Here is a 13,841-nt window from a genome sequence, read left to right on the forward strand (position 1 = left end):
AAACTTGCTTTGCAGTATTACACTTTATTAGACAATGAAAGATGGATTCGGCTTCCTGAAGGCATGCAGGGCAAACATTCTGCTGAAGGACCTTCGAGCAAGTAAGTTATCACCTGTCGGTAATACTCCTTTCAATGCCCGCCAAACAAAATTTAGGACTGGTGGCATTTTTAGCTTCCAGATTTTCTTCCAAATATCGCCATCCAAACTAGGGATATTATTTTCTTGTAGCACCAAATACCCACTCTTAACAGTATATCTTCCTTGTCTATCTGGCCTCCACATCCAACCATAATCCCGAGAAGTAAATTCCGGGGAAATGGCTTTGATCCAATTTATCTCATCTATAATAAAGAGGGTCTCCAAAAGATGTAGCTTCCATTTTCTTGTATCATTATCTATCTAATCCGCCACACAAAGATTCATGGACTCATCATCTGGAGCACTTTGAACAAACATAGATTGGCTAGTTAGTAGCCATGAGTCATAGTAAATCCGTGTATTAAGCCCATTTCCAATTCTCTTTGCACATCCCTTCTAAAGAAGATATTTTTTCGTACAGAGAGACCGCTAGATAAAGCTAGAATTTGACCCCTCACCTGCATTAAGAAAGTTTGAGTTGCGATAGTACTTAGCCCCGAGGACGTGACTTACAAGATAATATGGTCATGTCAAAATCAGCTAGTGTTTTGGCTAGCAACGTCGTATTTGTATGTTAGAAGACTCTGAAATCCCATACCACCTTCATTTTTGTGCTTACTAAGACGCTCTCATGAAATCCATTTAATTCCATATCCCTCGCTACCTCCACTGAGCCATCAAAAGTGATTCATAGCGTATTCAATAGCAATACAGATGTCAATAGGCAATGCAAAGAGGGACATAAGATAGTTCGGGATTGCTTGTACAAGCATTTCGATAAAATCTCTTTTTTCGCTCTTGACAGGATTGCTCATTTCCAACTCTGAAGCTTTGAGCACATCTTATCCACTACATAACTGAAAACATCTTTCTTGCTACGACTCACAATAGCTGGCAGCCTAAGATATTGACTAGGATGATAAACCATTGGTACATTTAGAATAGAAGCAATTGAGTCATTTACTACACCATCAGTGTTTCTACTAAAAGAGATCTCCAATTTATGAAAATTCACCTACTGGCTCCATGCTTGATGATAGATCATAAAGCAGTGCTTAATAGTATTTGCTTCATTATCAACTGCCTTAAAAGAAAAAGAGTGCAATATCTGCGAAAATAAGATGAGAAATAGGAGGGCAATGTGGTGCAATCTTTACACCATGCAAACTACCACGTTGTGCATAAAACCTCAAATAGTGTCGAAAGACCCTCAGCCACAATAATAAATAAATTAGGTGTCCAAACTCCTTGCCACATCAGATATCTGGTATGACACAGTAGCAATACCCATTCCACAGAAAAACCAAGCTTAAGCATGATGTTCTTCAAGTAATCCCACTCCATTCTATCATAGGCTTTGCTCATGTCAGTTTTCAAGTCGCCTAACCTATTTTTCCTTGTGTTTTTCGTTTCAAGTAATGATTTATCTCAAACGATATCAAGGCATTATCAATAATACATCTTCCTGGGATAAATGCACTTTGAGCTTCAGGGATTATAGCATATAAACAATGCTTCATCCGATTTGCCATCATTTTACAAGCAATACGGTCAATGGCGATACACAGGGATATAGGCCTAAGATCTGACACTGCCTCTAGTTGCTTCTTTCTCAGGATTAAGATGATCTTTGTGTTATTATGGCCAGGTATGTTGCCATTGTCATTAACACAATGTAAAGTTTTGTCTGAAACATCCTTACTTTCCACCGACCAAAAACTAAGATAGAAGCACGGATTTAGTCCATCAGGTCCTGGAGCTTTATTTGGGTGCATAGAAAAGACAGCATCCTTCTCCTCATCAGTAGTAAAAACTCTATTCGAAGATAGATTTATGGGTTGTCGTCACCTTGCTCCCAACCAAGCCAAGAATTTTATCTATAGCACCCTGTTCAGATGTGACAAAGCATCATAGAAACCCGTCTTTGACATCCAGTAAGCTATCTCATCCACGTCACTATCCCAAAAAAAATTTCAATTGCATGAATGTATTTTTCTTTTGCCTATTCGAGGCCATAACATGAAAAAATCTTGTGTTGGTGTCACCTTTTCTCAACCAGTGTTGTTTAGATCTCTGTTTCCAATAGATATTTTGGAAAAGGGTCAAATATACCCTTAAACTATCGAAAAAGGGCTAAATATACCCCTCGTTATACTTTGGGTTCAAATATACCCCTACCGTTATACTTTGAGTTCAAATATATCCTTCCTCCGTTAAACTTGGCCATGGTGGACACAAAATGTGACATGGCATTGACAACTTGGTGTGGTGGACACTATGTAGCATGCCACCTCACCGCCCAACCAATTTGCTAGAATTTGACCCATAAGACAATTCACCGGAGTTTGACCCACAAAACAATTCGCCGGAGAGGACTTGTAAATTGGGGATTATAGTTTAACTGGTGGCAGGTGCCAAAGTCTTCACTTTCAAGTTTCAATCACCCAAAGCTTACACTTTACCAATCGATTAGACCTCACATCATTAAAAAATCGTCTCTTTCCTCACAAATCTGAAAACACAATCTTCTCCAATGGATCGAGTGCTCAAGGCTGACAGAACTTCCGATTTTCTCAACCTATCTAATCGCTCACTCAGGCAAACTCCCTAATTTTCCTATTTTTTTCTTCTTCTGTTTTGGCGTTTTTATTGAATCGATTTTTCATTTCTCAGTTTCCGTTACTGAAGGATCAGTTTGCTGTGCCTAAGCCGATGAAATATCTAAGAATTGGAATAGAGAGGAAGAGAGATATGATATTATTTAACAATAATCCCCAATTTACAAGACCTCTCCGGCAACAGTCATTGCCCATTCCCGGTGGAGCTAGTGACAGAGTTGTCATGCGGTCAAATTCATCCCAATTATTATTGTTCCTTGTGGGTACTCAGGCAAATTGTTATTGGGTCAAACTCCGGCGAATTGACTTGTGGTTCAAACTCCAGCAAATTGATTAGGCGGTGAGGTGGCATGCCACGTGATGTTAACTACACCGAGTTGTCAATGCCACGTCACATTTGGTGTCCACCTTGGACAAGTTTAATGGAGGAGGGGTATATTTGGACCCAAAGTATAACGATAGGGGTATATTTGAATCCAAAGTATAACGAGGGGTATATTTAGTCCTTTTTCGATAGTTCAGGGGTATATATTGCCCCTTTCCGTAGATATTTTGTTGTTCAAGTGGCTGTAAGTATGCCTCTTTAGCTGAACTAAATAACTGCATATGATATGGGTTTGAGATGTTTCTATATCTTGTCATCTACGCCTTGGCTTGCTTCAAATTTTCCTTAAATTAATGTCTTTTGTTCTTTCCCCAGATATAAGTACCATAACTCTTTATCAACTCGTCTATAGGCTGTCCTTTTCCATGTTCCCACGCGATTTGGACAGCTTGCTTAATATCTCTCTCTTTCATCCAGAAATTTTCAAGCCGAAAGGGTTTTGCAAGCATAGCAAATAACATTCACGCCCATGGTTAAAAAGATACATGCATGATCAGATAAAGTCGATTCAGCATGGAACAATGTGGAATTTGGAAAGTTATTTTGCCAATCTCTCGTTGGAAAAGCATGGTCAAGCCTCTCTCAAACCCAGTTTTGAGTGTTTCTAGATCGTTCCTACGTAAAAACGGTTGCCATTGTAGCCAAGATCAAAAAGCCTACAAAAATTTATCGCCTTCTGTGAATCCGTTTATCCTCCATTATGGATGATGTATTCAACCAAGTTTATCCTTATAGTTGAGTATATCAGTAAAATCACCACCGATACGCCATGGGAGATTGGATTTGTCCTTCAGGGATTTCAACAGATTCCACGATGCACGTCTTTCTTTGTGTTCCTGGATAACCATAAAAAGTTGTAAAACAAAATTTAGGAGTACCAGGTATATGTACTTTTACGTCAATAAGCAGCTTGTGATAACTAATAAGAGAGCACCAGTTCTTTTCCTTCCAGAGAAGTGCTAGACTCCCATTGGAGCCTATTGGATCCACAACAAATAATCTTGTTTTCGTCTGTTGGAGGAAAATGATACTGGGTTGCTTTGAAAAGACCGCGTCCTTTAATTCTTGAATTGTATATAGGTTCCCAACCCACGACAATTCCAACAGAGCGAACTCATTAGGACTGGCGGTCTTGGGATCCAGAACCTGCCACTAACAAGCTTTTTGAATCATCCACAAAAATCAAGGTAATCAACTCATCGAGTTTCCTTTTTTTATCCAAAGGAATTAAGGCATTATTACCCAAATCTACTCTTATATCATCGTTATCATCCTCATCTACCCAATCAACCCCATAATTTTCTCTGTCACTTACTGTCATCTGCTTCTCCTCCTTACCATTTCCGTTTCCCCCATTCTCTTTGCGAGTACTCTCTCTTCCCTGATTTCTCGAATATTTTTCTCTCCCAACTCCTTCATCTCTCGTACTTCCCTTCCCAGTCCCCTCTTTTCCTAAATTCCCAAGATTTTCTTCTCTTGCTCTCGACATTATATCACCAACATCATACGGAACTTCCGTCTTACGATACACGCCTTCCATATTTGCCTCGCCATTCCTCTTTTCCCATTCCTCAGTCTGTATCCATCTGGATCCCCTATACTCATGGTCAGCGTTCTGCTCGTAAAGAGATATCATATTGAAATTGTGATTTATCCACCCTGCAGGCCTGAAAAAGCTTGCAGAAGAACTTATCAGTGTGGCCTAGCACACCATAGTAGAAGCAGAAGGTTCCTAGCTGCTTATATTTAAACGTGACTTCGATGCATGTTCCTCCTGATCGACGAATCTTCATGTTCTTTCTCAAGTATTACGCACATCAATGCTAATCCCAACTCGTATATACTCCCGCCGGATGGAGTCATGTTTTTTTTAATCAACAAAAAAAAACTCAAATGGTATTCCCAATGTATCTTTTAGATCGCAGGCCACCTACTAAACCATATATTCGCACCCAAATGTTCAACTGTGTCAATTCAACCTGTCTAGGGTTTTGTCCCGGTAAGAGTGGCCGCATGACAATAGGGCTCTGCCTAAAGTTCCAGGAAGCAGCATCAGCCAATACTTTCTCATAGTCCAATTCATCGAAGAACTGAAAGGCAAAAACATTATTCCCAAGTTCTTTCAAAATCATACCTTCCATCGGTCGTATGGCGTTTCACATCGCATCTTGAAACGATCAGAACACAATGACTGATGATACATAATTGTGGACTACCTTCATGTTTGTCATATGCAATGACGTCTTCGTCATCAATATTATCCAGCTCGACTGGCACATCATTGATATTCAATCCCGCACATCTCTTTCCAGGTGCGTATTATCAACGTTCGGTCGAGAGGAGGAAGCCAATTTCCTAGTTGTAGGTGGAAAAAGAAACTAGGGCAAAAATGAAGCAAAACTAGGGCTTGTAGTCAGCAAGAGTTCTGGCTCGCACATAGGGAGAGAAATTATTACTGTATCTCTTCCGTTCTCTATTAATTATTATCGTTACTTCCATCAAAATACTCATTATTTTTGCTTAGGAGTATGCATACGTGAGGTAGAAGAGTTTGTGATTGTTTTGGAACTTCCATTTGGAGGGCTTAGAGTGGCCTCGTTGACATTTGCTTTTGTTGAAGTGATCAGCAACACCACATGGCATCCCATAACAGATGGAAACTTTCCGGCTACTTCTAAATGAATCTAAATAAATAGAACCAGCACAAGAAACACAAACATAAATGCAATTAAGCAAATATAGAATTATAGATATCCAATTTAATTGGCACTCAGCTATAATTATGCGGATTGTGATCAAAATGAAAAGAAACTATGATTTAATTTTTTGAAATGCTTAACACTAGTAAAATTTGGCCACCTGTTGTCTAATCGCCTAAAAGAAAAATGATTTCGTCAAATTACTCAAATGTTTCTCTATAATTTTAATTATATATTCGCGAATGTCATTTGACCAGTATCAATTTGTTTCACTTCTAAGGAATATCATAGATTTTCACCACTATTGCGTGGGTGATTAACTTGGATTAAGCTTCTTAAGAACTATTACACTACGTGAGTGTCATCGCTCAAATGAAAAACTTACAATTTTATAGCCTAAATAAGGAATTCTAGTTCTAGTTGTATGGGCTTCCTATGGTTGTCGACATCGAAAAGGATGAAGTGAGTCTCTTTCGTAAAGTGCTAATTTCAATGTCTATCACCTTAAATATCATAGACAAAAAAAAATTGACAAAAAAGAGTGATTTACAAGAATGATCTTGGAGGTGTAGGTAAGTAAGTTTAAATTTCTTATCTTGCTTGTTCCATGGATAAAACTTCAAGTTTAATAAATTTTGATTTTGATGGTTTACCCGTGAGGCAAGCGGGAGTCAAAAGTTCAAGATCACTCATTTTCAAGGTCATTGGGTGGAACTTCCAGGGCAAAAAGGTCACGACATATGTATGATCGACAAGTGACATAATCTGAATTAATCATTTCATATTGTATAAATTCATCATAAGAAGACGAGTGGGACTTATTCTAGTGACCAAGTCGGGCCACGGCTTTTTGTACTACAAATTAATTCTTTTCTCGAAATAACAAGAAAGCTTAAAACAGGAAGCAATAAGGTGCACTCTCAGCTGGGTCAAACCATCTATTAAAATAATAACACTAGGTAAGCTTATTATTATTTTACCAATCCTCTCTTCTATATATCATAATAGAACCCTCCATCTGTTGCTATTACAAATCCAAAACGATAAAACAAATGCGTCTTAACAAACAAGAAAAGAACCTTTCAACTCTAATAGTTTGCCACTTGACAGAATATTCCTTCTCCCTTTCGTCATATAAATCTATGCAACTGACACCCCAACTTAGTTATGTACAAAAACTAGCTACTAAAACCAAGCACACATCCAACACCTTCATAGTTCACCATTCTTGTTTACTGCACAAGTCAATACACACAACGCCTAGTATCCATCTTTTACGACTAGGACCATAGCTTTCTTCCCTCAGTGTCAGTGTCGGCCCAGCAGAGTGCAACTATAACAAATTAAGCATACAAACACACACAAAAACAATGGCTCGAAAGAGAAAAGCTGAAGGACTAGCGAAAACTCATGAATCTGCAGCCGCACTAAGCGGAGCTCAACAACCCCCAAAGAGGTTTGTGGGAGTTAGACAAAGACCATCAGGCAGATGGGTTGCTGAAATAAAAGACACTATACAGAAAATAAGAGTTTGGCTTGGAACTTTTGACACTGCTGAAGCAGCAGCAAGGGCTTATGATGAAGCTGCTTGTATACTTCGTGGAGCCAATACTCGCACGAATTTCTGGCCTTGTTCTTCTCCTGCCACTTCAGCTCTACCTCCAAAAATCACTAACCTTCTTCTTAGCAAGCTGAAAGAACGAAATAATTCCTTAGCTGCTGCTGCTAATAATGATGATGATTCATCCAATTCAACCTTTCTGGCTGAAATTGTTCATCATCAGCAGAAGGAGCAAGAAGAAATTGGAGATGGAGTAGCTGATTTTTCAGGTTCGACGTTTACTGATTATCTCAATTACTATGAAGATCACATAACTGATAACTATGCGATCGCTAATGTAAGTGCAACTACAAGAGATTGTAGTAGCATCACTCAAAATGGCTATGATCAGGACTTTAATATTCAGCCTGTGAATAACTACGAGAGCTCGAACGCGGAGATTATTGAGATAGGAGAGTTAATAAATACTACTGATGTACAAGATATAGAGTCCAGTACTGACTTCCAATTTCTTGATGAAATTGGACAGTGTTACTATTCACCATTTGATTTAGCTGAAGAGCTATCAACAGAGACAATGGAGCTCTTTGGGGAAGAAACATCAATGGTAAATGAGGCAATGAGGAGGATGAATTACGAGAGGAAGTTTTCAGCTTCCCTTTACGCCTTTAATGGGATCACAGAATGTTTAAAGTTGAAGATGAAATATGGGGGAGTAACGCGGTCTGAGCAATTATCCAGGCTTCGAAATGCATGCAAAAGGAACCTTGAGAACGAGGAGAAAAATGAACAATGCAATGCTGGAATGACTGAGAAGAAGGATGAAGAGAATTCGTCTATGGAGAGTTCTTATGACAATGAATTGTCCCTCTGGAGCTCTATTGACCTCCCACCAATATGCTTTGTTAGTTGAAAATATTGGCAGAACCTTTTGTGTTCCATATGCAAGGCATATGGAAGTTGACAGATAATTAATCAGGAAAATGAGTTTCAACTGTAGAATGTGCCATCATGTCCAAGTTAAAATTTGTGCTAATTCGTATGTTTTCCAAAAGGTAAAAGGAAATACTGTACTATCATTATATAGATAAATATTTGTGACTACTGATTGTCCTAAGTTCGGAAACGAGTTAACTTTTTGGAGTCCGGCGCCGAAATGGCACAAAAATTTCCAAAAGGGGTTAATCGTGCACTGCTACACGATTTACTCCCAATTCATTAACGCCCTTTTTTTCCGTCCGTTAACTTTTAAAAAAAAAAAAATTAAAAGGCAAATCGTGTCAGATCGTGTACATGGACACGATTTGCTATATTTCTTTTTGCAAATCGTGTACAGGCACACGATTTGCAAAATTAATTTTAGCAAATCGTGTCCATGTACACGATTTACCTTATATATATGTATCTTTTTTTTGTTTTTGTTTTTTGTGACGTTATTAAGACTTATTTTTGGTTTTTCATTTGTTGCCACATTTGATTCAAGAATATTTTAACTCAAACAAAGTCATACAATAATTAAAAATTTCGGAAATAATATGTGAACATCACACATTATCGGAATAAAACGTCACACAATAAAGACAACAACATATTCGTAGAAGATTACATAAGGAAATAATGACCTAGAACTTAGGAAAAAACAACAACAACTACTGATTTCGCAAGGGGCAACGATGTTTGTTATGACCCGTTTCCTTGCACCTACTACACTTCCTAACCATGCGAGCAGGTGCTATATCCATTTCATTCCTCCTTCTACTTGTATTTCGCGCTCCTGAAGTTCGCTCATATTAGTGTTTGCAATTAAATTGAATGAAGAAGGTGGCCAGTGCGGCTCATCACCCAAGGGCGAAAAATTTCTATTATACGTTTGTCTGTAAAACCTGCAACTGTAGTACTTGCTAACATAGGTCTTTGGTTGAATGCCACGGATATCACAAAATTTAATGGCACGTGAACATGGCATATGGTAGTTTCTCCACTTCCCACACGAACACTTTTTCCCTTCAGCAGAGACTTTATGAAAATTTCCGCCCTTACCTTCGTGTACAAATGTCCGAATCTCAAAGACCCCAGCTGTTGAATTGTATTGTTGCATGTCAGTGTAGTTTCGGGCCCCCACCCAGTATTCTTCGAACTTCTTTTCAACAATGAGCGGCCAAGGCTTATTATTCGCAATCAATAAAGCAGCAAGGGAGCTTCTTTTAACAAACCGATCAACGAGATGTTTTAAACGTCATACGGACCATGGCAGTAACAGGCAATCCACGAGCTTTCTTCAATAAACCGTTGTAAGACTCGGAGACATTCGTTATCATAGTCCCCCCACCTATGACCTTCGTCCTTAACCGATGTCCATTTCTCCTCAGGAAGATTTTTTAACCATAGATGCGCTAGAGGTGACAACCTTTTGATTTGTTCCATCCTCATTTTGTACTTCTTTTTCTGGTGCTCTGCAGCCGCCAACCACATTAGGTTCTCAAGGTCACTGTTGAGGAACTTTTTATTAAAGTTGTTTTTCAAATGCCGAACACAAAACCTATGGTGGTTGTAACCGTTCATGTGTTTGGACACATTGCAAGAAGCCCTGATAACAGTTAGAAATAAGTCCAATTCCTCTTCTCCCACAAACAACATGTCTCCACAACAACATAAGGAACCACGTCTAAGCTTGAAGATCTCTCGTGCAACAACAGCATATGTAAATGGAAAAATGTTATTGTTCACATCAATTCCAACAGCAATTAACAGTTTCATCTCATACTTACCATAGAGATGAGTGTCGTCTATTGAGATGACCGGCTTGTAATTTTTGAATCCATCGATGCTTGGTTTAAAAGCCCAGAAAAGAAACTTGAAGATGTGATCGCCTTGCATTGTAGTTGACTGGTGCTCCAACTCAACAGCGGTCCCTGTATTGAAATATTGTAGGGCAACCATGTATTAGGGCAATAACTTGAAAGAACTTTCAAAATTTCCATATACCATTTCAAAATCTTTCTTACGCCCCTTTTGTGTTTTTCTATAACTAGGAGTAAACGTATGCAGCCCTTTTATTTTTTCCCCGAACATCTTAATACCGTGAGTCTTTAGTCAACCATAATACATGGTATCAATGTAGTAGAATCAATCGGGATCGTCAAATTGGAATGATCCTTCTTGTAATCATCCGTGAGACAATTGTGTTTCTTAATCATTTTTCCTGCCTTCCACATACCACTTGAAATCTCTCTAAAACGGATCATCCACTCACATCCCAACATATGATGCTTGCAAATAACCTTCCAAAATTTAGCTTTGGACTGATCAGAAATGAACTCTTTCTTTTCTTTGAGACAGTATAATCTCACTGCGCCTTTCATTTGCTGCTTGTTCTGTAATAACATACCTAATTGCATAATACAAGGAAAATTATCAACCCCTTAAAAATGGGCCAACAAACAAAATGATACATTTTGAAAATTTATTGCCACCATACTAACCTGAATTGGTAAATTCTAGTTTTTTACGATCCCAAAGTGCGTTGCATCGAACCGGACCATCATCTCTCGCGAAGGCAAAATCATCCAAAGCTTCCGTGTTATCCAAATATGAAATCGCATCAGAATGATAGCTAACGTTACCATCACCTTGGGCAATAACGTCTTCATAAGAATGACCATCATCACCAGATGATTGATCATTGTCTGTCTCATCATGATCTAATGGGATATCACTATATGACTCATCTGATTGATCATTAGCTACATCTTTGTTGCTCACAATTTGTGTGAACTGAGTCAATACAGGGTTTTCTTCAAAATCGTTAGACCTACAAACATAGCAAAATTCAAGTCGTTCAAATCTCAAAAACAATTAGTTAGAAGTCTCTTAATAAGTGAACAAAACATCGTTATATCTACCTTTCCGTAAATGACTCCACCTGAGAAGGGCGATGTGGAACGATACTGTCGCCACCTAATTCACTTGTACCTGGAGCATTACTCGATCCCGGAATAGCACAGCTCTGCACAGTACAACTAAAGTTATGATAGCGCCTTCGAGCCACACCGTCATAATTCGCTCCTAAGCCCAGACCTATATTAAAAAAATTAAAAAAATATAAAGTTTATAACTATCAAATATGACAACCAAATAAAATCACATAATTTTAAAAGTCATGTACCTGCAACAAGGAACTGAATCCACACACATCCTCAGCCTTGATCATCGAAGCGCGGCATAGATAATTATACAAATATGACTATGCAGCCGCTCCCCAAGATTGTGTACTCATTGCGTTAAGGTCACGCATGTCAAGCAAATTGTCTAAATTAAGCAAGTCATCGGACTTATCCGGAAATATCGTGCCGCCACAGAGCCATATCAAGTACAACCTAACCCACTTTTACACATCAATTTATGTGGTTTGATCTGTAATGGCATCTAAGCCGTTCATATATTCAACTAGTTTACTTACTTGCAAGCTACTAATAGCGTCAAAACAATCCTCACCGGGTGCCCAACCAGTAAGCTCGTGGATCAACAGTTGCCACCCCATAGGTTTATATTTCTAGCATTAGCTTGAATGAAGGGATAACCATCTACAACCATGCCAAACATGAGCTCAATCTCTTGTAATGTGATAGTCGCCTCACCCGTACGCAAATGAAAGGTATGCGTCTCGGGACCCCATCTCTCTATAAGTGCGGTGATGACTCCCCAGTCATACGAGACAGATCCTACCTCTAGTACTCCCCTAAATCCACACCTACCAAAGTAGTCAAGGATGCGAGGATGAAGCCTCACGTGCTTCCAGAAATAGCGATCCGCACAACTTGGAAAGAGGCACGCTTTCGGTCCCGTCAAGGTCTCATCCCACACACCCTGTGATCGATGGGTCTGCTGAAGTGTTAACACATCGTACGCTCTTGGACCGGGATGTAGGGACACCCGCGGATGATCCATACCTATAAACAAAAAATTAAAGAAACTAAAAATTGGTAAACTAAACTTAAAATTGTATATCTTATAATTACTTATTTTGTCAATTCTTCGTAGTCATATCATGAATCACAAATTACTTATAATTATAGCAGTCATACAATCAATTACCAATTAATACATATCTCTGAGATTTATAATCAACTTATAAGTGAAACTTATTATGTGAATATTTTTTGTCATTTTTATAAGACCTTATACTCTGGTGAAAAACTTAAACAATGGCAAAATCATTGAATTCCATACACCAAACGCCAAAAGGTGGAATTTTTGTACCTAGCATTTTCCATTAATTTTGTCATTTTCTAAATGTCTCTTCATTCATAAATTAATTCTTATGTTGAAAACCAGGTGATGTATCACTTATATTGAATTATATGTTGGAAAGAGCACTTCGTGTAATGACAATTAAACCTGTTAAGTTTGTCCCGTATATTAGGATTTAGCTCCCATGCAATTGCTTACTGTGTAATCCAAACTCAAATCTAACACAATAGAATTAATAGTAAGAATTAGCTCGGATGGCTAGTTATTAGATTGTTTGTTAATTAATGTTTATTTACTATTTGGAGAAAATATTTCTAGCTTAACACGGAATAAGTGAATCTCTTATATGATGTTAGTACTTTATGGTAACCATGTGATACCAACAAATATAGTACTAATTCAAATGACTCGTTACCATAAAAATCCTACAAATGAAAATATGAAAATATACTAGCTATTATACTATACTAAATCTTTTGAAAAGCAAAGAACTTTATTGCTAGGATGCACCTGATGGATTGTTTCATCACCCTTATTCTACACTATACACATAAAAGCAAAAGATTGTATATGCAAAAAAATAAAAATAATTTGGGTTAGAGAAACTACCTTAAAATATATTTGTTGTTAATAATGTGCTGAAGAAAATACTTCGAAGGGAACACAAAGTAGATGGAGTATCAAATTTTTGAAAGAAAAAAAAAAAAGGTTTACGGTGATTATTTGGGCGATGGAAGCGAAGGAAGACGAAGGAGAAAGAGAGAATGGGCGATGGAGGCGGAGGAAAGAAATACAGAATTAGGGCAAAACGTGCACCAATGCACGATTAAAGCCTCTATTAAAAAAAAAAAAAAAAAAAAAAAAAAAAGGTAAATCGTGTTGGGGTACACGATATGCCATTTAATTTTTTAATTTTTTTTTATGTTAACGGACGGAAAAGGAAGGGTGTTAATGAATTGGGACTAAATGGTGCAGCAGTACACGATTAACCCTTGTTAATCTATCAAAAATTCCACAACCCCTTTAGGAAATTTTGGTCCATTTTTGTGCCATTTAGGCGCCGGACTCTTAACTTTTTGTGCCATTTAGGCACCGGACTCTAACTTTTTGTGTAAATTCATTGTCCAAATTTTGCACACAAAACTTGCAGCGTATATTGATATATACCATCACAAGAAAGGAGACAA

At 38.1% G+C, this 13,841-nt stretch overlaps 1 protein-coding gene across 1 annotated transcript; it reads left to right on the plus strand.

Moving 5' to 3' along the window:
* The first annotated feature begins 7,213 nt into the window (after positions 1 to 7,213).
* Positions 7,214 to 8,548, plus strand: LOC132047585 (ethylene-responsive transcription factor ERN1-like). Its single transcript, XM_059438610.1, has one exon. The coding sequence runs from the start codon at positions 7,214 to 7,216 to the stop codon at positions 8,315 to 8,317; it is 1,104 nt and encodes a 367-aa protein (XP_059294593.1). The 3' UTR covers positions 8,318 to 8,548.
* Positions 8,549 to 13,841: the final 5,293 nt, after the last annotated feature.

Source organism: Lycium ferocissimum, chromosome 2, assembly GCF_029784015.1.
Source record: "Lycium ferocissimum isolate CSIRO_LF1 chromosome 2, AGI_CSIRO_Lferr_CH_V1, whole genome shotgun sequence".
Lineage (NCBI taxonomy): Eukaryota > Viridiplantae > Streptophyta > Magnoliopsida > Solanales > Solanaceae > Lycium > Lycium ferocissimum.